The 25,941-nt window shown below is 41.7% G+C and overlaps 1 protein-coding gene across 1 annotated transcript; it reads right to left on the minus strand.

Moving 5' to 3' along the window:
• Nucleotides 1–15,826, minus strand: emilin3b (elastin microfibril interfacer 3b). Its single transcript, XM_032576077.1, has 6 exons — nucleotides 15,143–15,826; nucleotides 3,853–3,975; nucleotides 2,766–3,016; nucleotides 2,363–2,676; nucleotides 1,910–2,260; nucleotides 1–1,814 (listed from the first exon to the last, which is right to left on the minus strand). Exons 1-6 carry the CDS (start codon nucleotides 15,325–15,327, stop codon nucleotides 678–680), a joined length of 2,361 nt encoding a protein of 786 aa, XP_032431968.1. The 5' UTR covers nucleotides 15,328–15,826; the 3' UTR covers nucleotides 1–677.
• Between the last annotated feature and the right edge of the window lie 10,115 nt (nucleotides 15,827–25,941).

The raw sequence follows: 25,941 nt of genomic DNA on the forward strand, positions 1-25,941 counted from the left end.
TCTTGAAAATTCAGATTTTATTTCATTTTCATTTTGATTTCAATATCATGTAATGTGCTCTCACTGTCCCCTTATGGTCAATCGTGGAACACCTCTGTAATTTAGAGCAATGGGTCTGGAAATATGGGCAACTCTTTAAGCAGATATGTATGTAAGCAATTCTTAAACACATTTAAAACAAAGATGAAAAACAATGTACATAGCACCAAGTTGACATACAGTATTTGTTTTTTTTTTTTAAAAGACAAGGCTAGTATCCACATGGATGGTGTCAGGTATGCTTGTCAGCAGAAACCTGTAGCAGCATTTTCTCTTTTGTTAGTATTTCTCCATAAAAACATTTTAACGTCATCATTATGCAGTCACTTCATATAAGTTAAAATGATAGCACATACACAATCATAATACTCAAGAGAAATACAAACAAATACCCTACAAAAAACAGTTATGGAAATATTTTTGCCATGTTACAGAATCGGAAAGAAGTTTTTCTTGTTTAGCAGATCTGGAGCCACTGGAAAAAGATGCTTATGTGAGATAGCCTTTACCAGTTGCAGTAATTTGCATCTGTGCAAATGCTATATGAACAAGAGAGACAGAAACAAAAAAATAAGGCACTTGGGCCTAGTCAGAAGCACACATACAGTGTCTTTCTTATAAAAACTGTAGCCTAAATGCTACTGGTCATTGTTTTGTTTGGTGGCATCCTTGGATGCAAAGTCACCTTTCAGATCATCCAGCTGCTCTGAATGAGAGGTCATTGTACCGTTCACCTGCCTCAGAATGGCAACAGAGTGTTTCTCCAGCTCTGCCCTGATTCTTTCCAGGTTCTCTGCAAGTTCCCCAAGGCTGCTGCACTGGCTCTCCACCTGGCTTACTCTGCTGTCAACGACCTTTACCTCTTTCTGCACCTCCATTGCTGTGCTGCGGCAGCCTTGTAGCCCCCCTGACAACTGTCTCTTCAGAGCTGCTAGCTCACCCCGAAGCTCTGCCAATCGCCTCTCGCTTGCTCCAAGAAGGGAAGCCTGATGGCCCATGAGTTTGGTGATTCCTTGCACTTGGTTGACAATTTGATGTTCCTTCTGCTCCCACGAGGAGTTAGCATGGCCCACTTCAGTTGCAATGAAGCTAATAGAGTCTTTCAGGCCCTTGAGAGTGCGGTTCACAGAGTTTATGTTGACCTTTAGCAGGGTGATCTCTCCTTGAACGGAGCCCTCTGATTCCTCCTGAGCAATGCGGAGTAGCAGGTTATTCAAGGTGTTGTTTAGGTGGTCCAGCTGGGTAGAATGGGAGTCCAAACGGTTTATCATCTTCTTATCCATTCCTTTACATTCCTCACCTGTTAAGGTGTCTGTGATAACTTCCTCTTGTGGGGTGGACTGGGCACAATTGGAAGTGCAAAGGAGCTCCAGGTCTAATAGCTGTTTCTGAATTCCACTCAAGTCTCCTTCTACTCTCCTCCTTACTGAGTCAATTTCTGTCTCCAGTGCAGGAACCACCTGACCCTCCAGTAGAGCAGGAGTTGTAGCATTGCTTAGTTCTTCCACTGCCACAAACACCCTCTCCTCTAGAGTCTTCAACTTGTCTTCAAGCAAGGTTTTGAAGCCATCCAGACCACTATGAAACCCTTCAACCCCACCAGGTTCACCATTGGTGGCATTCAGTCTACCTTCCATGTCCACCAGACGTGTCTCGACTAGGGTCTCTATGTGAAGGGTTTGGTCAGAGAGGACCGTCTGCAGCTGCCTCTGGGATTCGGTTATATCTTTTACAGATTCTTCTAGCCGCAACATGCGCTCAGACAAGCTGTTCACCTGTAATTATCAACATATATTTTTAGAATTAATTGTCAAGATTTTTATTATTACAAAATTTGGGAAATTGCTGACCTTACTAAAGTCACCCATACCTGTCCACAACAGCTCTCAGTCAGAGTTAGACCCTGAATCTGAGCTTGCAAGGTGCCCAACTCCTCCCTTAGGCCAGTTTCTCTGCCGTCCAGAGATTGCTGCATTTGCTCCTGGCCATCCAAGTGCTCCTTTTGGCACTGCCGCTGCATCTCCCCAATCTTCTCCTCACAGTGGTTCTCCATGCCAGTAAGACGGCGTTCAAAGCCGTCGAGGATCTCAGCTCTCACACCAGCTAACTTAATATCCAAGATCTCGTCCAGATAAGAGGTTGAGCCTGGACCAGGGATGGGTTTGCCGGTGGCTCCATCCAACAGTTTCTTCAGCTGGCCATCATGACCTATGACCATGCCCTAAAGAAATACGTATATATTGAAAAATGTATTAAAAATGTAATAAAAATCATAGAAGAACTGTTATGATTTCAATCTTTATATCATATCTAGACAAGGTACCTGGATTTCTTCCAAAATGTGAGACTTGGCTCGCAGCTCATCCCTCACTTCAGTCACTCTGCCTGCTAAGTCTCCAAATCCAGTTATGGTTCCTCCTCCTTCCAATCCATCTGGGATCACCCCGAATCCCACCGTTGAGTCCGGTGTTCTTGGAGGGTTGGTCAGCAGGGACACCAGTAATTTGTTGGTTTCTTCACGGAGGGATGTTCGAAGTCGCTCCTCGAGGCCAGTCACCACACCATTGAGGGTTTCTAGACCCTGGGTGAGGCGACGTAGGTCCAGCTCCATGCGGTCCAAACGTTCACCTGTCACTCCTAAAAAGTCACATTATTACTTGGAATTTCAAGAAAAAGATTGATACGCAAGATATTTCTGGACAAGACAATCATGACTCATTTCTTACCATAGTTAGGTTTTCCTCCAGGGAAGAGTTTGCCTGGATCCAATGGAGCTCCTCCAGGCTTCTGGTCCACTGGAGGTCTTGGTCCATGAGGAAATCCCTTAATACCGGGGCGATGGGGACCTATGATGTCAGGTAGTGATGTGGGCCCACCATGGCAAGCTTCACCAGAGTAACCAGGGCAGCATTTCCATTCGAGTTCTGTCACAGTCTTATACCCCACTTTATATGTTGGCCTGTGAAATGTTCTGTACCTGAATTAATCGAGATAAAAATAGAATGCTTTCTGTCAGTGCAAATAGAGATGATTCAGCTATATAAATATGCTTTTGTTTGTTAAATAATTCAACTTGGAGCACAGATTCCAGATGGATAGATGGCACAGAGAAAAAAAACTGCAGGAAGTTGTTTTCTATGGGATTAAACGTGGATTAAAGGAAGATTAGGAGATTAAGATAAATTGTAGTGTAAATGGTGTGGCATCAGAGGATTGAGTTCAGATCAATGCCCAAGTTTTAATATTATCTTCTTTAAAATCAAACTCACTCTCCTCCTTTAATGCGCACACTCACAAATTGAACTTTCATTTTTGAAGATAGAGTTCAGTTAAATTTTTCTGTCAGTGTGTGTTTTAAATACATATTGCATAATATCAGAGAGGATACAGTACCATTTTCAACATTTGTTACTAACCCATTGGGTTATGACTCAATTATAACTGTTAACTGACACATGATCAATAGTTTGGAAATCTCTAATCCATATCTAAGCTGGAAAATAATTAGAAAATTAAGGACCGATTTCCCTCATTTTCCCTGTAAGCTGTTAATAATAATAAAAATAATTAAAAAAACAACCTCTGGCACAGATGCATAAAACCTCCAGCTGTAAAACAATATGTGATTTGATCACTAGAGGGCAGCACTTGCATGGGTTATGTCAGTTGTCTAATGCAGTTTTTCTAAAAACATAAAGTCACAATTGCACACTTTAACCATTACATCCAAGGATTGTGAATTTAGATGGACATTCACTAGTTTAAGATCGTTTTGAAATGCTTGGATTTTGTTGATCAGGTTGATTGACATACATGATTACAGGGCATTTCTGACCCCAGATGCACTTGGTGGTGTATTCGGCCTTCACATAGGTTTCCACTCCATCCTGGAGGATGCAGGTGATGTTCTTCTGAACCATGTAAGCACAGTGGTTTCTGCAGGCATTAAAGAATTATGTCAGAGTGAAATCAGGCCTAGTGAAGAACAAAGACAGGTTAAACATAAATCACTTTTATTTAAGATCCCAAGCTTTGTTCTCCAAATTGTAATTCTAGACAAGACTCGGGTGCATCGGCAGCTGAAATCACTTTAGCAAATCTACTAATTGAAAAAGCTCTCAAATTAGTGTTATACTACCAGTTCAGAAAATTGGACTGTTTTTTGATGTTCGCCCTGTGGAATATTCAATATAATGATCTGAATTCATTTTAGCCGTTATCTATAGCGCTTGAGTCTTTGCCAGGCCTGCTCAAAGAAACAAAACTGTGCTGGCATACTGAACAGCCCTGAGGGACACCATACAAAATGTTTTGTTTCTCAAAATTGTCAGATTCACTTTAAACAAGCACATAGATGCTGGAAAGCTTGTTTACATTATGCCACTGTGAAACTTTTACTCTGCCCTTAGCAGAGGGCTGGGAATGTTTCTGCTAGAAAAAAGATATTTGCTAAAGACAAAGCTGATTGTGTTCCTCTAGATCCAATTATCTGTTGGGGTTCTCCTTCATGTAAGTATTTCAACTGGGTAATTGTAAGTCTGTATAGGTAATCATCCATGACTAAAGCACTGGTTTAAAGACAACATTGTATGAATTGGCAACACTGCATTAAACTACACATGAAAGAATGGTTGAGTCCTTCAGATGGACTCAGAATCCACATAACACATAACAACTTGACTGCAGCTACTTGTTGCATCATGCTGGAGTTGGGCCTCCTCTGTCCCCTCACTCTCTCTTTCCAGCCAGCGCAGCTATAGCAACTGTTAAATTTTTCACTTGGACTCGCTGCAACTCGAGAAGTGAGGCTCCAAACTCTTCAGGTTCGTATGTGAAGAATTGTTTTTTTTTTTTTTTTGGATTCAGAGGGGAGTAATTAACAGCACATGTTACTTAACATCGCCTCCCAGCTGTTTTGGCATAAATAGTCATGTTGGATGCAGCAGGGAGGATCTGAGGAAGGTTGAGTTAACAGGTTCAGGGAGCACAACCAGTTTGGAATCTATGAGGGAACAGCTCTGCTGCAAAATTCTGACTGCATGGACAGAATGTTTCGTAGTGCCACCACTCTGAAAGTGTTGACATATGTTAATGGCATCAGATGGGAAAGGGCTGGCGCCGGAATGAGAGAGCTCCTTTCACATGACCCTGACAACCTGCGCTGATGTGGTATGATGGCGGCATTCAGACTCACACGTGCAGCTGCAGCTGGTTGCTGCAGACAAACAGAAAGCAAGCAGATTTATTTGGCTGAAATAATTTATTAGATGTGGTTTACTTTAGGTATGGTGGGTGGAAATTGCACAACAAATGTGATAACATGTTTGGTTTCTCGTCAGATCCTTCAAGAAACAACTTGACACATGTACAGTGAATATGACTGCACTGCTAATAGATTGATTTCATGTTGTTTTCACCCAGGACCACACTTGGAGGCTCTTTTTTTTTACGATCTCTGAGAAATTTTGACACTGATCACTCCCTCCGCTGTCATCTGTTGCTCTGTATGCCTCAGAGGAAACACACACACACACACAGTCATTTTTCTTCTTTTCCTTTATCTACAGTACTTCTCTTTTTCTTCAGGGTGTTTTACAATGATGCAAAATTGTATGTAATCTAAATCAGATTTGATATCTGAGGTTTATCTAGAGCATTAAAAAGAGTTGCAGTTTGTATTTGAGAGCGTGAATGTTGAGCAAAATTTACATATGTACTTGTAACAGCTGACAGAAAGCAGCTTAGTGTAATGTAAATAAATCACAGGAGGTGTGTGACCCTGTTCTTACACATATGCATGGAGTGCTGCTGAGTGAAATGAAAAGTGAACATGATCACCGAGTTGTTTGTCAGGTGCACATCTGGGGGGTAGAGCCCTTGAAACTGACACTCAATCAGCAAAGAAGACATAAGTCCAGAAGAAGAAAGGGCAAAGCTAGACTCTCTCATTCATCATCACTGTTTCTGTTTTCACAGTTTGAGGTTGTCGGTGTCATTTGGATGCTTTTCTGTATAATATTTAATTCTCAATACTCCAAAGAATGACACCAGGGAGAGTAAAGTGCTGGAAAACTCTTTGGCTGAGATTGCTGTGCATGGTGGAAATCCAGCTCTGCACTCTGTCGCCATGGTGATTCTTGTTGGTGGTAGCTGATCTGGGGATGCTTTTCTTCAGCAGGAAGAGAGAAGCTGGTCAGAATTGATGAAAAGATAGCTGGAATTAAGTACCAGGAACTCCTGGAATAAAATTTGTTATAGGTCTGAAACTTAAGCAGTGGCTTACTTTCCTTCAGGAGAAGAATCATAAATGTATACCCAGAGCGACAATGAAACTGATTCCTGGATTACAATGGGCCAATTAAAATCAACATTAATGTATAAAATTGAGAATCAATGGTAGGACTTACAAATTGCTGACTTACTCCACCCAGTTTGGCCATACTTGAGATATTCTGGAAACAAAAATAAGTGAAACTCTAGCTCTACATTTGCATATTATATATAATTTTTTGTGGGGTAAGAATTGTTTTAATAGCATGTACTGTATACTTTTTCTTCCACTTCAAAATGTTATTGATTTTTTGTCATTTTTATCCCATATTTTCAGAATGAAATACATCCAAGTTTGAGGTTATGTGACAAAATGTGAAAAAAAAAAAAAAATTGTTGCAATGAAAATCCTGTTGTTCCACACTGCGGTGTTGGGCACATTAGATCAACTCCTCTGTTGTATCAAAAAATATTTGAGTTCTTACTTGAAGGACAACAATAATATGCCAAACCCTGCACAGTCTACACAAACCTGATTTCAAAAATATGATCCCTGGATATAAAAGTTGAGAGCTGTCTTTAGACTTTATTTTTTCTGCCATGTCTGCTCCAGGGTGGGGAGAAATTTGTTTTGGCTCTCACTGTGTTCCACAGCTGGGAAAAGTCCTAATCTGGGAACTTTGGAAAAATAATAAGACAATTCAGATCCATGTGATCTGAGATGGATGTGAAGATCAACGGTGAAAACATAGATCAGAAAATCTATTCCTAGATTGTCCCGAAAGAACAATTTTGCAAAATAAAACACCCCTCTTCAACTGCATGACCAAATATAATAGATACAAAAATAGTCCCAGAGCTTCTCCTTTACCCTTAACCTTTTCATGTGTGTTTTTAGGGGATAAGAGACATGACTTCCCTTTCCTGTGAGCCTCCATGCTGAACTATGTTTCAGCAGTCACCCAGAACAAACAGACCAAGCACCGGTTGTGAACAAGCTTTTTAATGATTTTTCCATTTTGAGGACCTTTCATGTAGATCCAAGTGTTGGGAATATTTAGGAACAAATTTAGAAAAATATATTGTTCACACAAGGCGAGCAAAGGTAAAAAAAAAAAAAAAAAGAGGTAAATGTGTCTCAAAATTGTTATAACTTGATCAAGTGTAGTGCATTGTGAATTTGTATGAATTACCTAGCAAAGGTGTTTAAAACCCCCCAAACTTCCATTTGACTCATTGCAATTCGAATCATAGATGTCATTTTTCTGAATTGTATGTGACCAATGCCAAGAAGCAAAAAATTGAAGTGGGATCTTAGACTCACTTTTTTCTCAAATAAAATCTGAAAGTTTTGGAGGGGAATGCTTTTTTGCACATAAACAGCTTTGCACACAGGATTTAAATCAAATCTAATTAGGAAAAAAGGGCATTCTTGAAGAGAAATATCCCCTCAGTATGTTGCTACCACCAGCTTGTTTGATGGAGGGAGTGATTATGTTCTGGGTAATATTCAGTGTCAGTTTTCATTCAAAAAGGTCAAAACTTTCAAATTTGGTCTCATTTTACCACAGCACTTGTTTTTATACTTTTTCTGCCCCTACATCTGCATTTTTGCATATTCGTATTTCTATCATACTGATATATTTAATTATAAAAATTCCTATAATCTAGTTTTTGTTTAATTTATTGACTTTCTTTAAAGTTTATTGACCTTTTTTAACAATTAGATTTACCCAATATGCTACCAATAATCTTATTTTTCTTGGTATTTGCCCTGTGAGAAGACTCCTCACTTAAACTTTAAATCTCTTCAGAACTGTCTCCTTGATCTGTTTGCTGTGTTCATTGGTCTTCATGATGCTGTTTGTTCACTAATGTTCTCTAACAAAAAACATCAGCCCTTCACAGAACAACTCGCATTGAAATGACATTACATGCAGGAGGAAACTGTTTACTAATTAGGTGATTTCTTCATGCATGCAGAACAGGACCAAAGAGCAGAGAGAGAAAGAGGAAGTTCAAACCATGTCTTTCATTGATCATAAACGGATCACAAACAGAAGAAAAACAAAATGACTCTAAAAACTGTGAGGAGACACCTGCTGTTTTCCAAGTATCAATAATTTATCTCTTGTGGATAATAAGACACAAAAACTGCATCAAGATTCTGGTGAGAGCTTGCTTTACTCTAACTTTTGGTTCCTTTTATACAGTATGTTAAGGTTAGATTTTAGAAATCCTGACGTAGTAAGCTGTTTAAACCCATTAATCCAACTGCATGTTGTTTGGTGTCTGTTTTGTTAAATATGGTCCAATATAGTGCATATTTGACCAAAGACTGGACTGACAAAAGAGTCCAGATTGGGTAGTTTTTTAACCCAGCAGTTTTTAGAGCATGTGTTATTAGAAACTCCCTTGCTGTCTTCTTGAAATTTGCAAGAAAACACAACCAAAAATGTAAGAAAAAACAGATGTCCAGTATGGGTGTATACCCTTGACATACCACCCAGTTGTAACCTCTCCAACTGAGCCAAACTCTGTAACCTCTGCTGTATACCTCCTCACCTGACTTTAATCTTCAGAAATGTCCTCACTGTCACACCGCACAACACTTTTGGTTCACTTCTGCTGACTAACTGATTTTTTTAACCTCCTTTCTTCTCCCTTAGTGAAAGGTTCCAGCAAATAACAGTTTTACAGCATCATAGGGAAAAAGCAGAAGTGCCGCCAAAGACTGTCAGAAAAATATTACATCTCTACGCTTCTTAGGCTCAACCTAACTCACCATTCAATCTTCCATTTCACATTGCTTTCTCTTTCCTTTTAAAATGTAAAAACTGTTCAACCATCACTGCATACCAATCGTTTGCTGGCCTATGTCACTAATATTTTATTATTTATCTTTCTGATTGAGATTCCACTTGGCGTCCATCTGTTGCCTCATCATCATCAGCCTCTGTTTATTTTGATACTGTGACACTCAGTGGCTCATCTTCCACGCTCTCACCTGCAGGGGTCCCTGACTGTTTGAACCCGGGCCACCGCTGTCGGCTCAGACAGATTTACGACTGGCCGGGGGCTGATAGGAACCCATGCAATCTTTTATAAGGCCTTCAGCAGCTGTGTCTATATGCTAACAGATCTCCTCCAGGGCCCATCTCTTTTCATAAATGCTTTTAATGATGCCAGCTGGCATATCCTCAAGCTCTATGGTCTGGTTGACTGAGGCTTCTCCTGGCTAATGATGGAGGTCAAAGATACTCCCAGCTCTAAAACCTTGGGGGATCCATCTGACATTCAGAGGAAAATGTCAGCCAAGTCACCTTCCATTATTACACCTCAAAATAATGTGCTTTTCATTTCAATTCCCAACTCTTGTAATTGCTAATAGAGGTATTACATGTTATCTATTAGCTCATGGATTTGAACAGCATAATCCTTCTCTACTTCTTTTAGGCAATTTTTTATTTATTTATTTTTTTAGCAGGAAGAGGCAAAGATGCTCAAGTTAGAAAAAAAATCTGCTTCACTTATCCCTAAGCATTTCCCAGAGCACATAATCTGCTTTACTTTTTATGCATGTGGAAGAAAAATGTGTTTAAACTGTATTATTAGATTAGTTAGACTCACTGCAGCTACTGTGTGGGATATAAGCTTCTCAGTCGCTGAATAAAAATGCTTGAAAACAAGAGCAGGGTACACACCATAGCTGTAGGACAGAACTGAGCCTTTCATTGAAAACAAAATATGAATCTCAATTAATTGATTTTTGCCTTTTCATTCACCAACTCAGCACAAACCTTAACATTTTAAGAAACAGAGCGCAGTTTTTTTTGTTGCCATAATTAAAATAGATAAACAGAACTATAATGCAATCCCTTAAAGGGGGGGAAACAAATCTTTCAGTTTTGCCATGCTTATAAAACAGATTTGTACAAATTTTTTTGTTTTTGACAGTAGTCCTCTGGCTACTTACTTAATGTGGATACCATGTGTGCAGAAGTGCTCACAGTAACCAAATATCTAAACCCAACGCCAAAAATAATTACATCTTAATTTCCAGGCTAATCAGCTAAATCTTCAGAAACAATATCCTTTGGCATATTTGCAACTTATATGTTTTCAAGAAGAACGGGCTGTTGTGAATGGGAAATGGATTGAGAAATTTAGAGACTAAAGTTGTTTAAATTCTGAAAGGTTGTTTAGTAAGCAAGATGTTAAGATTCATAACATGATTAATTTGCCCACTTCTTTAGGAGAAAATACTACTAAAGTACTAATTTTAATTTTTCTATCCCTAAAAGGCTCATCTCAGCTTAGAGTATCTGTCCTCTAAACACATCTCTAAATCCCAAACAAATTCAGCATCATACCTTACCTGCCTTATTTGTACCTTTGTCAATTTAAAATGCAGTACTAATTTTTATCCTTTTATAGTGCTATATAATTAAATCCAGTTGCTCAAATGATGGCAATAGTAAGTCCAGTCAATTGCATTCACTTTGCTCCAATTCCTCGTCTCAAATGAATGACTCCTATTAACAAGTAGGAACTGGTTCAGAGTGACTCTCTGCTGCAGTTTTCTTCATCAAACAAAAGTGTCCTAAACAACTGGTCTCACTATGGCAATATGACGTGATACTTCAAAGAAAAGGTAATGGACGTTATCCGTGGTTTTTCTACCTTTCATCCGTTGTGCTGTAGTAATAGAAAATTAAAACCAACTCTTGCACAAAACTTGCAATCCAGATGGGACCTCCTGAGTGTAAACCTGACGAAATACCAGATGCAGCTGCTGAAACCACACAAAAGCCTCAATTAGAGAAAAAGGGGAAGTAGAGTTATTTCTTCCGTGATAAAATCAAAGCTATTCAGAACATTTGAATCATCCTACTTTCATTAAAAGGTAAAACACAGAATGAAAAATTGCCTCCATTTCTTTGGTACGCCTAAAGCCTTTAAGTTGCACCAGATAGAGCTTGAAGTTTGATTAATAACTCGGTTAAAGGGAGCTTGGGAGTTTACTGCCCAGTCTTTGTAATTCTTAGCAGGAGACTGGCTCAATTCCCGTCCTCCACTGGGCACTCAACCCAAGCTTACAAGAGCAACCCACAACCTCTAACCTCTATCAGCTTCCTGACCTTTGCCCCTTGATCTCTGTCATATACATCACCCAAAAACCCACAGATATAACTCAAATCTGATCAGTGGTTACACGTGACACCCAACAAATGCCAGGTTCGAGATGATATAGGGAAAACCTTTTTTTTTTTTTTCAAATGACTTGTTCGTTGCTTCTGTATTTAGTTATTCTTCCACTGTTTTACAGTAGAGAGGATGAGAATCTTCACATGCAATTGTTTTTGTGTCTCTGTTTTAATAAAATGAAACTTTAAAACAGAAGGAGAAGAATATCCTAACATTAAATACAGTGTCTAAGCCGTCTAAGATGTCACTGTCAGAGGCTTTCAGGACCATAAATTGTCTCACAGCAGCAAGTGGTTGCATTGAATGAAAGAAATGACTGTGAAATCAAATCACTCGCTTTGCTGCCAAAACATAGATGATAATTGAAAGTGACGACAAACCAAGCTGAGAACTCCCAAATATTTCAGCAGCAGGAATGTGTGTCGTAAAATGTGACTGTGTGCTCAGCAAGAAACAGAAAAGGTTTGACCTTGAAGATTTCCTCAACGCAACACAAATCTACAGACATTATTAAATATTTACACACTTGGAGGTAATATTGTGTACAAGTTACAGAACAAGTATTATTATTAGGCCTCTATTTCCACTGAGCAGTCAGGTCGACAACAACTGAGCTCACCTAACACAAGTGTTGGTCGGACACTTACACGTTCTTGGGCGCTGTTGCTCCAACAAGGACATCAGCTCTCGGTAAACATCATTGTTAAACTCACGGGCATGAATGTTAAGAAATAATTCCTACTGGTGCTCAAAAATCTATAGAGAACAACAAGCATGTGGTAGGTAGGTAGGTAGGTAATTTAATTTATGTAGCACATTTTCAGCAACAAGGCAATTCAAAGTGCTGGTAAATGAGTTAATACGCAGAATCAGGCATGAAATAGTTTCCAAGATAGAAATAGATTTGGCACCATAATGAGCTCCTTAATGGATGCTTCTGTCTTATGACACTGGCATGCTGCAGATGTGTGGAGTGAGGCTAAAAACACCCGAAGGATTGAGAGTCAAAACTGTAGGGATTGTCAAATTAAATTTTTTGATTAATAAACGCTGACGTAAGGCCGATAAAAAATTTATGGTTTTTAATGTCAATTCAGCTTTTATTGAGTCAATGTCAAAACTAAGCGCTTGCTATTTATGCTGGAAACTCGTACTGAATGGCAGCTTCCTATGAGCTGCTGAAAGATGAGATGCAGAGCTCACAGGAAAGTCCTAAGAATGGTCAGAGTGAAGCAAGAATCTTGCTTTCTTTATATGTTTGTTAAAAATCTACCCATTCGCTGTTTTGCAAGTTGCCACTGGAGCTTTGGCAGCTCTAATAATAACATGTTATATTCAGAGCTGTGTGAGCCCTGTCACTTTATAAAAGCTTGCACTCAATGCAGAGAGGCTGAAGGTTGGACCCCACCTAAATAAAAAGCTGAATGCTTGCACGTGTTAGTAATTTGGAGTATGCTGGTGTGATGCTATTCAAATGCTCCCATGACAGGGCTTTTGTTTGGATAACTCCATCAGCAATGTGTTCACTTACTTTTCCCAATTAATAATGATGGCTATTTTTCTTTTTCTTTTGAAACATGCATTATACTAATTTATAGGGTTTGATATACATTACATTTCAAGTTAATGTGAGGAGCAAATCCAGTTTTGCTTTTGCAAGAACAAAATAAATGGAACAACACAGAAGGTTCTGTTTCAATGTTATAAGCCATTAATAACTTACCTGCAGGTGATCATATTCTTTGTACATTCATTTAGTATAAATCTAGTTGATGCTGGCAGCTGAAGCTAAAGGGTTGTGTGAGAGAGGTCAAAACTAAAGCAGAGTTGGTGTTTCCATGAAGAGTTCAAGGAAACACTATTTTGTGTACGGTACCTTAAAACCATCTTTATGTATGTTTATTGTGATTGTTTATATTATTTAGTTACTACTGTTCAAAAATGCTTTACATGTTCAGATTGATAATTAATAATGCACTATCTCGTAACGCCATCCATCCATTGTCTATACATGGTTAATCTAACAGAGTTGGGTAGAGGTTATGGGGAGGGGCAGTGACGACTGGTGTCTCTGGCAGTTATTGGGCAAAAAGTGGGGTGCAGGTTGCCAGGTTCTAAATAATCACACAATACATGTATTGATATCTTTTAAGGCTCATAAAACAGTACTTGCACAAACTGCTGTAGCAGTTTGTACGATAAAAATTGTTTTAAGATTGTAGACGTTTGTTTTGGTCATGGCTTCTCTCACAGAACTTGTTAACTTTAGCCCCCAGCAACAACTAATAGAGATTTATACTAACGGAAGGCACAAGGAAAGTGATCTAATGGATTAAAAATAACGAAATGTTTATAACCTTGAAGCAGAACATCCCTTTAAAAATCCTTAGCTAACTTTTTAATGCAGGTTGAACTGTCCCCCTTTATTTTTTTATGTAACATCAAAATTTGGCTTACTTCTCATTTTGCACGTTGGTATAGTGCACATCCCAAAAGAGGAAAACAGAGCAACCATGTTCATATCAACATTAATTTGGCTGCTTATGAGGTTATTATCCCAACAAAGTTCTATACTGTGAGCTTTTAAACGCCATCTCACCAAACTGAAGTAGTTTTAAGATAGTTGTTTTAAGTCCTTCTCAGTTTTGACTCTTTTTCAGTCAAGCTGCTAGCTTCAACCTTCGGGACCAATTAGTCTGGATTTATACCAAATGAAGAACCCAAGAGAGTTATCTTCTGCAGGTATGATATTAACTGCTTTGACCTTTTTACAGAAGATCACTTCCAAAATCCTGAGATTTCCCTTTACTGGTACAGGATGAGGAGAGGCATATTTAATGTAGGAGAGCCAATAAAGTAAGGTTGGGCAATCAGCGGCCTCCTGGGGCATTTTGAGTGGAGCAGCAGGTAGCTGGGGAGCTGTCCAAAGACATAACAGTTCTGATGGGAAGCCAAGCACAAAAAGAAAAGGGGGAGGAGAAAAAGAGAAGAAAATTTGAAAAAAAAATTGTCTGCAGGTCAGGCAGTCACCGCTATCTACACAAACATATACGCAAACTTTAATTAACCTCACAGGTGATGTCTATTTAATATCATCTCATAGGTAGCTGTGTTTATTCAGCTTGTCTTCTATTCATTAGAAACGATTGAGTAATAGCACCTCATATATTTGTGTGGATGGGGAGAGAATTCATCAGAGGACACAAACATAAACCCACAGTGTTATTGTTTTAGTATTGACTGGAAATCCTTTGTGCCACTCCCTTCTGGCAGCAAGCATCCAGCTGCGCTGTCAGGCTCTGCCACTAACGCCTTCCTCTTACAGTTCGCGTTCACTGCGAGGGATCCCATAATTCACTCTGTTGCATCATAAACACCATAATGATGACTTTGTTTCTGAGTACGGCGAGCCTGTTGTTGCTTTTTACCCTCTGTCACGGATAGTGTTTAGGTCTGAGCCACAGAAATGTCAATTAAACCCTAACTAGAGCCAATGTTTCTGCAACTCTCTGGTGACATGGCTCTGTCGGTGGATGGTCAGCATGGGCTGGCTCCAGCTTGTAGTCTAGGCTCATGTTTAAACATCTGATAGGGGAAAACATTATTAACTGTAATCGACACTTACTTGTGGCGGGTCATAGGCTTGTTTGGTGAGTACTGAGGATTGAGTCCAGCTTTGTAGAGGTTGTATCGGCTTCCATAGAATGGGTTGATGTGGCCTCCATACAAAGTCCCTTTGCTGTTCACCACTGACAGCATCACTCCCAAGAGAAAGATCTGTGCTGAAAGCTGGCACAGTTTGCTCCACATTGTTGTGATTAAAAAAAAAAGCCTGATCAGTCCCAGAGTCTCAAAAAAGCAAGTGCCTAGTGATGCAGACAGGTTAAAAAAGTAACAGCTTTAGTTCCACATAACGGTATATAAAGTCATCTTTTGCTACAAGTGGAGTCTTGTTTTCTTTAGTGGACCCTGAAGGACACATGGAGCCCAAACTGCTATAGCATCCTGTCCCGTGTGCACTTTCAATTTTTCAAGAAACGCAAGAAAGGTCTGAGCACACTAAACATGCAAGTCAGAAAGGCATAGAGGATGAAGAGGGGAGGGGAGGGGAAAAAGGCAAGGAAAACAACCCAAAGGTGATCGGGAGGAGGGGAGAGGAGGAAGAGGAGAGCAGAAGAAAGAAGAAGATAAGGGAAGAAAGCATCTAAAATTCAAGCTCCAGATACACACGTGCAAGATTGTTCAAGACCTGCCGACAACGCTCGACCCTCCCAGCAATCGGCTCTCTGCACGAGTGAGGGTGTGTGTGTGAGTACAAGAAGCAGCGTGCTGCTCTGCAGCCTCAAAAGGGGCAGGCAGACAGCCGGTATTTGCATATCCCACCCTAACTCACTCTGTGTGCTGAGGGAACAGAGTGGCAGCGTCATTTGGTCACTGCTTTTATTGTTTGTTTTCCCACATCAATACAAAGAAAGTTCAGATTACAAGATGTATTTTTTTTTGTTGCCCTCCTAAATTTGTTAAAGATTTTGTGCCTTTGCCCATTTTTTCCCTTTCTCTCCATGTCTTGCAGTAGCAGCTGTGCATGAAATGTATCCTAATGTGCAACACCATGTGTGTTACTGAGACACTGCAGAGCTGGACACAATAGACCTCCTTGCTTCACTGCAGTCAGACATTAAATATCCTAACAAGATCTTCGGTCAACTTGCACACCCGGCCACCTGCTTGTGCTATACTGCGTTTCTGTTTGATTTTCAAATTCAGGCTTTACTGCCCTCTGTACCTCTCGGTTTTCAGGGGAAACTTCTTAGATTTTAGGTGCTAATGTTTGATCAAAGAGGCTTTGTTGCTCTATACATTTTAGAAAAATTACCCAGGATAAAATCTCTGCAGTCCAAGCAAAGTTGTAAAAAGATAAGGGTTCTTTACAACCCTCAACGAGGTGTTTTGATGCAGAAATTGAAGCTAAACCTGAAACTTTAACTTTAAGGTTTCAAACCCGAATGTTTGAAGCTCAAGGAAAACTTTAGACTGCCTTGGAAAATATTAATACTCCTTTAACTGTTTCACATTTTTTTATGATACAGCTCCAGTCTTTTACATGGTTTCGTAATTTGTTGCAAAGAAAAATGTCAAAGTGTGGCCTCCATATTCACACAATCTTAATTTGATATCCATACATAAAATACAGCGTGATTCAGAATTAACCTAAAAAGTATAGAAAGCTTAAAAAAGCTACACCACTTGTAAAAACCTTGAGACTGGGGCAGAGGTTCACCTTGCCTCCTTTTCCTTTTATTTCACAATTATTTGCTACTTTTCGTTGGTCTATCACTTACAATCCCAAACAATACTTTGTGATTTTTGTTGTAATTTCAAGACATTCAAAGAAGCTTATACTCAGATCAGATTTGAAGCAACATTTCAAGCCTCACAATTGAATTATGAAAGGATGTTCAGAGGATAAACACTGTCAATGCCACATAGAAAGGACAGACATGGAAGATGTGATTGTCTAATCTTCTTGTTGAACGGCTGCTTGGCGACATCCTTCTCACCGTCGTGCTGACTAGGCATCATTGAACTTCGTCTATTTACTCTTCATTTGCAGGTTGATGTGAAAGAGAAAACCGTAGTTGTAGTTTGCAAGAGACATCACACAAGTGGTCAACTTCCTGACCACTGAACAAAAGCCACTCAAACTCAACCAGGGATTGAGGATTCAGGCTTTATAACTGCTAAAAGGCTCAATAAAAATGAACTCAGAGCCTTGAACAGAAGGTTTGATTGATAGTCCCTTCAGATTCCTTTATGCTATTCCAAAGTATGCCTTGCAGTGTGAAATCATGTCCTGGTTTCTTTTATCAGCTCAAAAGAAAACTGTTCAAAACCTGGCCATTTTGGCAAGCAGTGGTGTACCGAAATACTGTTTTTCAAAGAAAAGGAGGGAAGGATTTTACAGAGGTCTGAGCAAACAGACAGTCCAGATGGGCGAGAGAAGGCTGTAATTTATCTATATGTGCAGTATCTGTTTATCAGATGTTACATTTAGTTTAAGTTTAAATCAATATGGGCAATTTCTAAGATGATTATTACTTTATTTGGCAAAACTGAAAGTGCATGCAAATATCCTCTACTCTTATAATGCTGAACATATAAAATTGTTAAGCTTAAAAGTAAAACAGTTGGTAACGATACATCTGGATTTTTTTTTAAACAATGGTTTTGCTTTCTTTTTTGTTTTGTATCCCTGTACTTAATGAGTATCCTGTGTGCCACATCTGTGAGTAGTTTTATTAAAATATCCTCATCTGCTCTACATAACCTGAATTTAAATATCAGAACAGACACATTAAACCTTTCTGGAGGCTTTGATCATTGTTAATGGAGGACATATTCGAGTGACCCCAATGATGAAGGAAAACTTTGGACTTGGTGTTCCCTCGCCCGGACGCGGGTCACCGGGGCCCCACTCTGGAGCCAGGCCTGGAGGGGGGGCACGATGGCGAGCGTCTGGTGGCCGGGCTTTTACCCATGGAGCCCGGCCGGGCTCAGCCCGAAGAGGAAACATGGGCCCCCCCTCCCATGGGCCCACCACCCGTGGGAGGGGCCAAAGGGGTCGGGTGCAGTGTGGGATGGGTGGCAGCAGAGGGAGGGGACCCTGGCGGTCCGATCCTCGGTTGCAGAAACTGGCTCTTGGGACGTGGAATGTCACCTCTCTGGTGGGGAAGGAGCCGGAGCTAGTGCGTGAGGTCGAGAGGTTCCGGCTAGAAATAGTCGGTCTCACCTCGACGCACGGCTCTGGTTCTGGAACCAGTCTCCTTGAGAGGGGCTGGACATACTTCCACTCTGGAGTTGCCCAGGGTGAGAGGCGTCGGGCAGGAGTGGGCATACTTGTTGCTCCCCATCTCGGCGCCTGTACGTTGGGGTTTACCCCGGTGAACGAGAGGGTAGCATCCCTCCGCCTACGGGTGGGGGGACGGGTTCTGACTGTCGTTTGTGCTTACGGGCCGAACGACAGTTCAGATTACCCACCCTTTTTGGAGTCCTTAGAGGGGGTACTGGAGAGTGCTCCTCCTGGGGACTCCCTTGTTCTGCTGGGGGACTTCAACGCTCACGTGGGCAATGACAGTGAGACCTGGAGGGGCGTGGTTGGGAGGAACGGCCCGCCCGACCTGAACTCGAGCGGTGTTCTGTTGCTGGACTTCTGTGCTCGCCATGGATTGTCCATAACGAACACCATGTTCAAGCATAAGGGTGTCCATATGTGCACTTGGCACCAGGACACCCTAGGCCGCAGTTCGATGATCGACTTTGTCATCGTTTCATCGGATCTGCGGCCGTATGTCTTGGACACTCGGGTGAAGAGAGGTGCGGAGCTGTCCACTGACCACTACCTGGTGGTGAGTTGGCTCCGGTGGTGGGGGCGAAAGCCGGTCAGACCTGGCAGGCCCAAACGTGTTGTGAGGGTCTGCTGGGAACGTCTGGCGGAATCCCCTGTGAGACGGAGCTTTAACTCCCATCTCCGGCAAAACTTCGAACACGTCCCGGGGGAGGTGGGGGACATGGAGTCTGAGTGGACCGTGTTCCGTGCCTCCATTGTCGAGGCGGCCGATCGGAGCTGTGGCCGCAAGGTTGTCGGTGCCTGTCGCGGCGGCAACCCTCGAACCCGCTGGTGGACACCTTCGGTGAGGGATGCCGTCAGGCTGAAGAAGGAGTCCTATCGGGCCTTTTTGGCCTGTGGGACTCCGGAAGCAGCTGATGGGTACCGGCGGGCGAAGCGGCATGCGGCTCGGGCGGTTGCTGAGGCAAAAACCCGGGCGTGGGAGGAGTTTGGAGAGGCCATGGAGAAAGACTTCCGTACGGCTTCGAGGCGATTCTGGTCCACCATCCGGCGTCTCAGGGGGGGGAAGCGGTGCAGCACCAACACTGTTTATAGTGGGGATGGTGTGCTGCTGACCTCTACTCGGGACGTTGTGGGCCGGTGGGCAGAGTACTTCGAAGACCTCCTCAATCCCACCAACATGCCTTCCACTGAGGAAGCGGAGCCTGGGGACTCTGGGTTGGGCTCTCCAATCTCTGGGGACGAGGTCGCCGAGGTGGTTAAAAAGCTCCTCGGTGGCAGGGCCCCGGGGGTGGATGAGATCCGCCCGGAGTTCCTTAAGGCTCTGGATGTTGTAGGGTTGTGTTGGTTGACGCGACTCTGCAATGTCGCATGGACATCGGGGGCAGTTCCCCTGGATTGGCAGACTGGGGTGGTGGTCCCCCTGTTCAAAAAGGGGGACCGGAGGGTGTGCTCCAATTATAGAGGGGTCACACTCTTAAGCCTCCCTGGCAAGGTCTATTCAGGGGTCCTGGAGAGGAGGGTCCGTCGGATAGTCGAACCTCGGATTCAGGAAGAGCAGTGTGGTTTTCGTCCTGGTCGTGGAACGCTGGACCAGCTCTACACCCTCGGCAGGGTCCTGGAGGGTGCATGGGAGTTCGCCCAACCAGTCTACATGTGTTTTGTGGACCTGGAGAAGGCGTTCGACCGTGTCCCTCGGGGAGCCCTGTGGGGGGTTCTCCGGGAGTATGGGGTACCGGGCCCTTTGATACGGGCTGTCAGGTCCCTGTATGACCGGTGTCAGAGTCTGGTCCGCATTGCCGGCAGTAAGTCGGGCTCGTTTCCGGTGAGAGTTGGACTCCGCCAGGGCTGCCCTTTGTCACCGATTCTGTTCATCACTTTCATGGACAGAATTTCTAGGCGCAGCCAAGGTGTTGAGGGGATCCGATTTGGTGGCCTTAGGATCTCATCTCTGCTTTTTGCAGACGATGTGGTCCTTTTGGCTTCATCAGATCGTGATCTGCAGCTCTCGCTGGAGCGGTTCGCAGCCGAGTGTGACGCGGCCGGGATGAGGATCAGTGCCTCCAAATCCGAGGCCATGGTCTTGAGCCGGAAAAGGGTAGAGTGCCTTCTCCGGGTCAGGGGGGGTGTCCTGCCCCAAGTGGAGGAGTTTAAGTATCTCGGGATCTTGTTCACGAATGGGGGAAGAAGGGAGCGGGAGATCGACAGGCGGATTGGCGCAGCGTCTGCTGTCAAGCGGGCGCTGTACCGGTCCGTCGTGGTGAAGAGAGAGCTGAGCCAAAAAGCGAAGCTCTCGATTTACCGGTCGATCTACGTTCCCACCCTCATCTATGGTCATGAGCTTTGGGTCATGACCGAAAGAACGAGATCGCGGATACAAGCGGCCGAAATGGGTTTTCTCCGTAGGGTGGCTGGGCTCTCCCTTAGAGATAGGGTGAGAAGCTCAGTCATCCGGGAGGGACTCAGAGTAGAGCCGCTGCTCCTTCACATCGAGAGGAGCCAGTTGAGGTGGCTCGGGCATCTGGTCAGGATGCCTCCTAGACGCCTCCCTGGTGAGGTGTTCCGGGCACGTCCCACCGGGAGGAGGCCCCGGGGAAGACCCAGGACACGCTGGAGGGACTATGTCTCTCGGCTGGCCTGGGAACGCCTCGGGATTCCCCCGGAGGAGCTAGAAGAAGTGGCTGGGGAGAGGGAAGTCTGGGCCTCCCTTCTGAAGCTGCTACCCCCGCGACCCGACCTCGGATAAGCGGAAGAAGATGGATGGATGGATGGATATTCGAGTGTCAGTTAAACAGTGACAACAGAAGCCCAGATTGTGTTTTATTCGTCATAAGTTCTGATATTTTATTCTCTTTGTTGCACAGTGTTTCTCAATGAAACAGGCATCCTGTTCTGCAGTCTTTGTACACAGTTCTGTAGTGAAGAGAGACAAATTTAATGAGTCAAATTTGGCAAAACAGGACACAACACAATTAGTTTCATTTGTCTGACCTTTAAATGAACTGTTCCCAACATTTGCCAACTGTTTTTTTAATACTTATTTTACAGTGCAAACATTAGATTTGTACAAATAGATAACATTTGAGTGAAGAAGATGTACAGAACATGAAGAGAAACCAGTTTATTTACTCAGCAATTGGTAGATTTTTAAACAATTTTCAGACTCGAAAAGCAACTTTGTTTCATAAGGAGTCCAACTCAATTCAGGTGAGCAGTCCCAACCATAACAAATAAAAGTGAAATAAATAGAAGTTGTTTTGCCTTTCGGCCATATTTGTGAATTAATGTCACTCTCAGTCTTTTTTTTTTTAACAAAAGTGCTAAAGAAAATGTGACATTAACTATGAAATCAGACTTTCATCTCGAACAGTTCAAAACCCTTTGACAGATAGTGATTGTTCTTTATACAGTGTTTTTTTTTTGTTCTCTTTTTGTTCTTTTAATACAAGTTGAAATGATAGTTGAGCAGTGTGTGTTTTCAGACCTAAACCTGAAAGGTATTCTTTCAGGTATTATTTCCTGAAGGTGTGGACTCTGTTTAAATTTTACCCAATTGCAAAGGTTTGCCAGTGATGTATGTAATGCTCCAGTTTGACAACATGAAACTTACCGGAACTTGCCATCTTCCACTGCAAAGAGAGAAGTGCCAGGCCGAAAGAGGCGGCTGTTCATGTCAGTTCAATATTTGAAATTGTGGCAACATGGACTCAGAGGCTTTGTTCACTTCCTCCACTGCCATTGCTACACCTATGGGCAGACTACATTCAAGAACACATTTCTTTGGGTAAATGAAAATAAGAGTGCATTATTTGCACATTAGAATAGAGGACATGTTTGGTATGAATCAAATACAACAACCCAGAAACAGAACTTAATACCAGCTGTGAAATATGGAGCCAAAGGTGCCATGGTTTGAGGATGGTTTGCTGAAGCAGGAGCTGGACAACCTAACGTCATAAAATCCACTATAAATTCGATAATATATCTGAGGGAGCTTGAAGAAAATATAAGATCTGTATATAAAAAAAGAAAAGAAGTAAGCTGAAGTAGTACTAGAACCTGCAACATGACAATTAACCAAAACATATCTGCAAAACAAATCCAGGACCTTGCAGCAAGAAGGTCCTGGATTTGAATCCTGACCTGGGGTTCTGGATGGAGTTTGCTTGTTTTCCTCATACATGTGTGGCTACTCTGTGGGTCCTTCAATCTCCTCATACAGTCCAAAAACATGACCGATAAGTTATTCAGTCTCTCTAAACTCTCTCTAGGTGTGAGTGTGTGCATTATTCTGCATCCTGAAATGTGGAAACAGGAAGTAAAACAACCATAGTAGACGATCATGAGGATTAAGTTGCTAATTTGCTGGCTCCAGTTAGACAACAGCTTTAAAATCACAATATGTGCTCTACCATTATCATCCATGTTTATTTCCACTGAGCATGCTCGCTACGTATGATGTTACTTGTCCTCCACTGCACATTTTGTGTTGTTTGCAGTTCAGACTGAAGAACACAAACAAATAGACTAGACAGCGTAGCCTTAGTCAGTACCTTACAGTGAGACTTTTCAACAGTGACATTGGGGTCAAATACAGGGGACATTTTCACCGTTTTCACAGGGGTCAAACAGGTCTTCCTGTGATGGAAACTGTTTCGGTTTCCACAATAGGACCTTGAGGATATGAAGTCATAAAGAGGCAGGTGTGGGAATGGAACGACATTTCACAATGTTCGCAAAGACACACACTTATTCCCCCTCTGTGTCACTACTCTTGTTCTTCTTAGGTATGTACTGATATTTACTGCCAGGGAAGGTCTTCAAACAAGAAGAGGCCATCTGTTCTTAGAAAAGAGCAACAACACCTCTGTTAGAAGTTAGTAAGAATCAGATGAACAATCTTGTCAGTGTGAAATGAAATTGGATTACAAACTTTGAAATGTCATCAATAAATGATGAAAAAGGTTGTTAGCGCATGTGCTCATCTTTTACTACCAGAAAGCTAAAGGTCAATTGTTCCCAAACCTGGTCCTCAAGTACCTTTGTTCTGCATGTTTTAGGTGCTTCCAACATCCTGACTTAACCTAATAGGTGATTAACATTTGGTGACTGCAGAAGAAGTCATACAATCACTTGAATCAGATGTGCTGGAACAGAGACACATCTAACATGCAGAGCACAGGGACTTGAGGACCAGGTTTGGGAACCACTGCCACAGGTCCCACTGTAATGTCTCACTACTTCAACAACCTATTGCATGCCACTCATTTATAAAACAATTCAGAGACATGTTGTGTCAAAGTTATTTTTTTTCAGATTTTTCCATTACATTTTCATTAATAACCTATTGCTGCAGCATGCTCAATGTCAGAACAGCTTAATTGCTGTATGAAAAGCCCTCATCCTCCCAAGAAATCAAACTTACATTTTGCATTGGTTAAAAATAGATCATTTATAATTAAGGTCATTCACTGATAATTATAGAAAAAAATAAAATAAAATAGAACGATCTGCAGTTCAAAGTCCAGGTCATTTTTCATTTTCAATGAATCTCTGGTAGCAGATGAAGCTTCTTTTTTTCTCCTTTGGCTTGTTTGACAAGCGCCTTGTGATATATTGTAACATTTCTATACTTGTTATTTATGACGTGGTGAGATTTGAATACTAATATTTATGCTAACTGGCAAAGTTGATCCTGTGTAAGCTTCAACATAATGATGTCGGGAGGTCCGCTGCTCTTGCTTCCAGTATAAACTAATGTTGTGCACCAGAAAATTACAATGTAAACATAACTATAACTCATAGCAACCCAATCAATATTGCTTTGTGCAATCAAGCTCTCAAATTCTTAATTTCAAATTAACATACAAAAATCAAGGGATTATTTTTCTTCAAACACTGTACCTGTGGCCAAGTATTTTGGCTTGCAAATAAAGCAAAACGACGCACAAGATAAATACAGAAAGCTCTTCATCAGGCCTGCTGCATCAGGTTATAATTAACAGTTGGTTGGTCATTTGTACGTACTGTATTAATTCTTCTTCACTGAAAGCTCAGAAGAGGAAATAGCCATCCTAATGTCCAGTTTAATAAGAAAGATTTAGTTGGCGCGTTGCAGCTGAGAGCAACAAGATCAGAGCACTGACTCAAAATACGAGCTGCAGATCCACTGAGCAGACTCTCGCAATGCCAATTTATTCATTTCATCTTTGCCTGTTTTAATCAGATTTAAACATCTGCATGCTTGAATGACTCTTTTCTTTCTCTTCATCAGAGTTTCCTGCAGTTTCACTGGAAGAGGAAACATCAGTTTGGGAGGGAATGGCATCTAGACTGCTGCAAACACAGCAAGCATTGTGCACAAAAACATCTGTACTGTGAAAATGTTCATCAGATGAATGCAGTGTTCTCAATCAAGCAGAAATACTTTATTAAATTAAGATCATTTTTGCGTCATGAAGGATTTTTACTTCATGACATTAGGTCTTTTAGGGATATTTGTCAGGTGGCTTTTTCTTGGAAAAATGACTCTCACAACCTGTTCTTTAAACTAATTATGTCATGTTATAACCATAAATGCCAATGTATTTCATAGGTTTATTAGGTAATAGGCCAACACAAAGTTGAAAATAAATTGCGTTTGTATCCAGTTTCCCTCAGTCAGTTCTTTGCTGAATCACCATTAGCTGCATTTATTTGGGTTACTTCTTTAGCAGCTTTAATACATCTAGAAAGCAAAATATTTTTTCATTTGTGTCTGCAAAACAGCTCAAGTCAGTCAGTCTGATGTGTAACATCTTCAAAGATTGATTTCCAGGACTTCTAGAACTTCCTCATTGGATTTAAGCCTGGACTTAAATGGACCATAACACACAACTCTTTTATCTAAACCAGAATATTGATGCTCTGCCTGTTTGGTTAGGGATATTGTTCTGCCTGGAGTCAAACTTCTGCCCAGCAACTCTCAAGTCTTTTGTGGACTCTAACAGCTTTTCTTTCATTAATCCAGTATTGAGCTCCTTCCATTTTCCTATTATCTTTGACGAGTTTTCTTGTCTTTGCCAAATAGCAAAGCATAGTTCTTCTACCACCACATTTCATTGGTTAGGCTGAGGGAAGGGGGATGAATGGGGGCCACACATAACATTTTGCATTTTGCACATTGGCTAAAATGTTCAGTTTTAATCTCGTCTGACCACAGCATCTTTTGCCACGTTTGTTGCTGTGTCTGCTGCATGGCTTGTGGCAAGCTATAAACAGAATTTCTAATGGCTTTCTTTCACAAATGTTTTCTTCTCCATGCAATGTTTGTGGCGTGAATGGTTAATGGCTGTCCTGTCTACATTTCTTCCTACAGAAGGTGTCAATCTCTGCAGGTTCCCCAGAGTTTCCATGGTCCCTGATGGCTGTTTCTGTGTTTATTGCCTTCCTTCTGGTTTAGCTGGATGGTTGTGTCTTACAGCTGGACGTAGTAATGAGTCTAGCAGTGCTTTGATTATTGTTTATTTTTTGCATAACCTCATCTTGCTTCAAACATCTTTGCAACTTAATCTCTGACCTGTTTTATGGCTCTGCTT

Source organism: Xiphophorus hellerii, chromosome 1, assembly GCF_003331165.1.
Source record: "Xiphophorus hellerii strain 12219 chromosome 1, Xiphophorus_hellerii-4.1, whole genome shotgun sequence".
Taxonomy (NCBI): Eukaryota; Metazoa; Chordata; class Actinopteri; order Cyprinodontiformes; family Poeciliidae; genus Xiphophorus; species Xiphophorus hellerii.

Excerpts from the sequence above, each read along its gene's own strand:
- emilin3b (XM_032576077.1), bottom strand. The coding sequence starts at position 15,327 with ATGTGGAGCAAACTGTGCCAGCTTTCAGCACAGATCTTTCTCTTGGGA. Across the intron at positions 2,677-2,765 it reads TGGAGGAAAACCTAACTATG|GAGTGACAGGTGAACGTTTG; the intron begins GTAAGAAATGAG and ends GTGACTTTTTAG. Across the intron at positions 2,261-2,362 it reads ACATTTTGGAAGAAATCCAG|GGCATGGTCATAGGTCATGA; the intron begins GTACCTTGTCTA and ends GTATTTCTTTAG.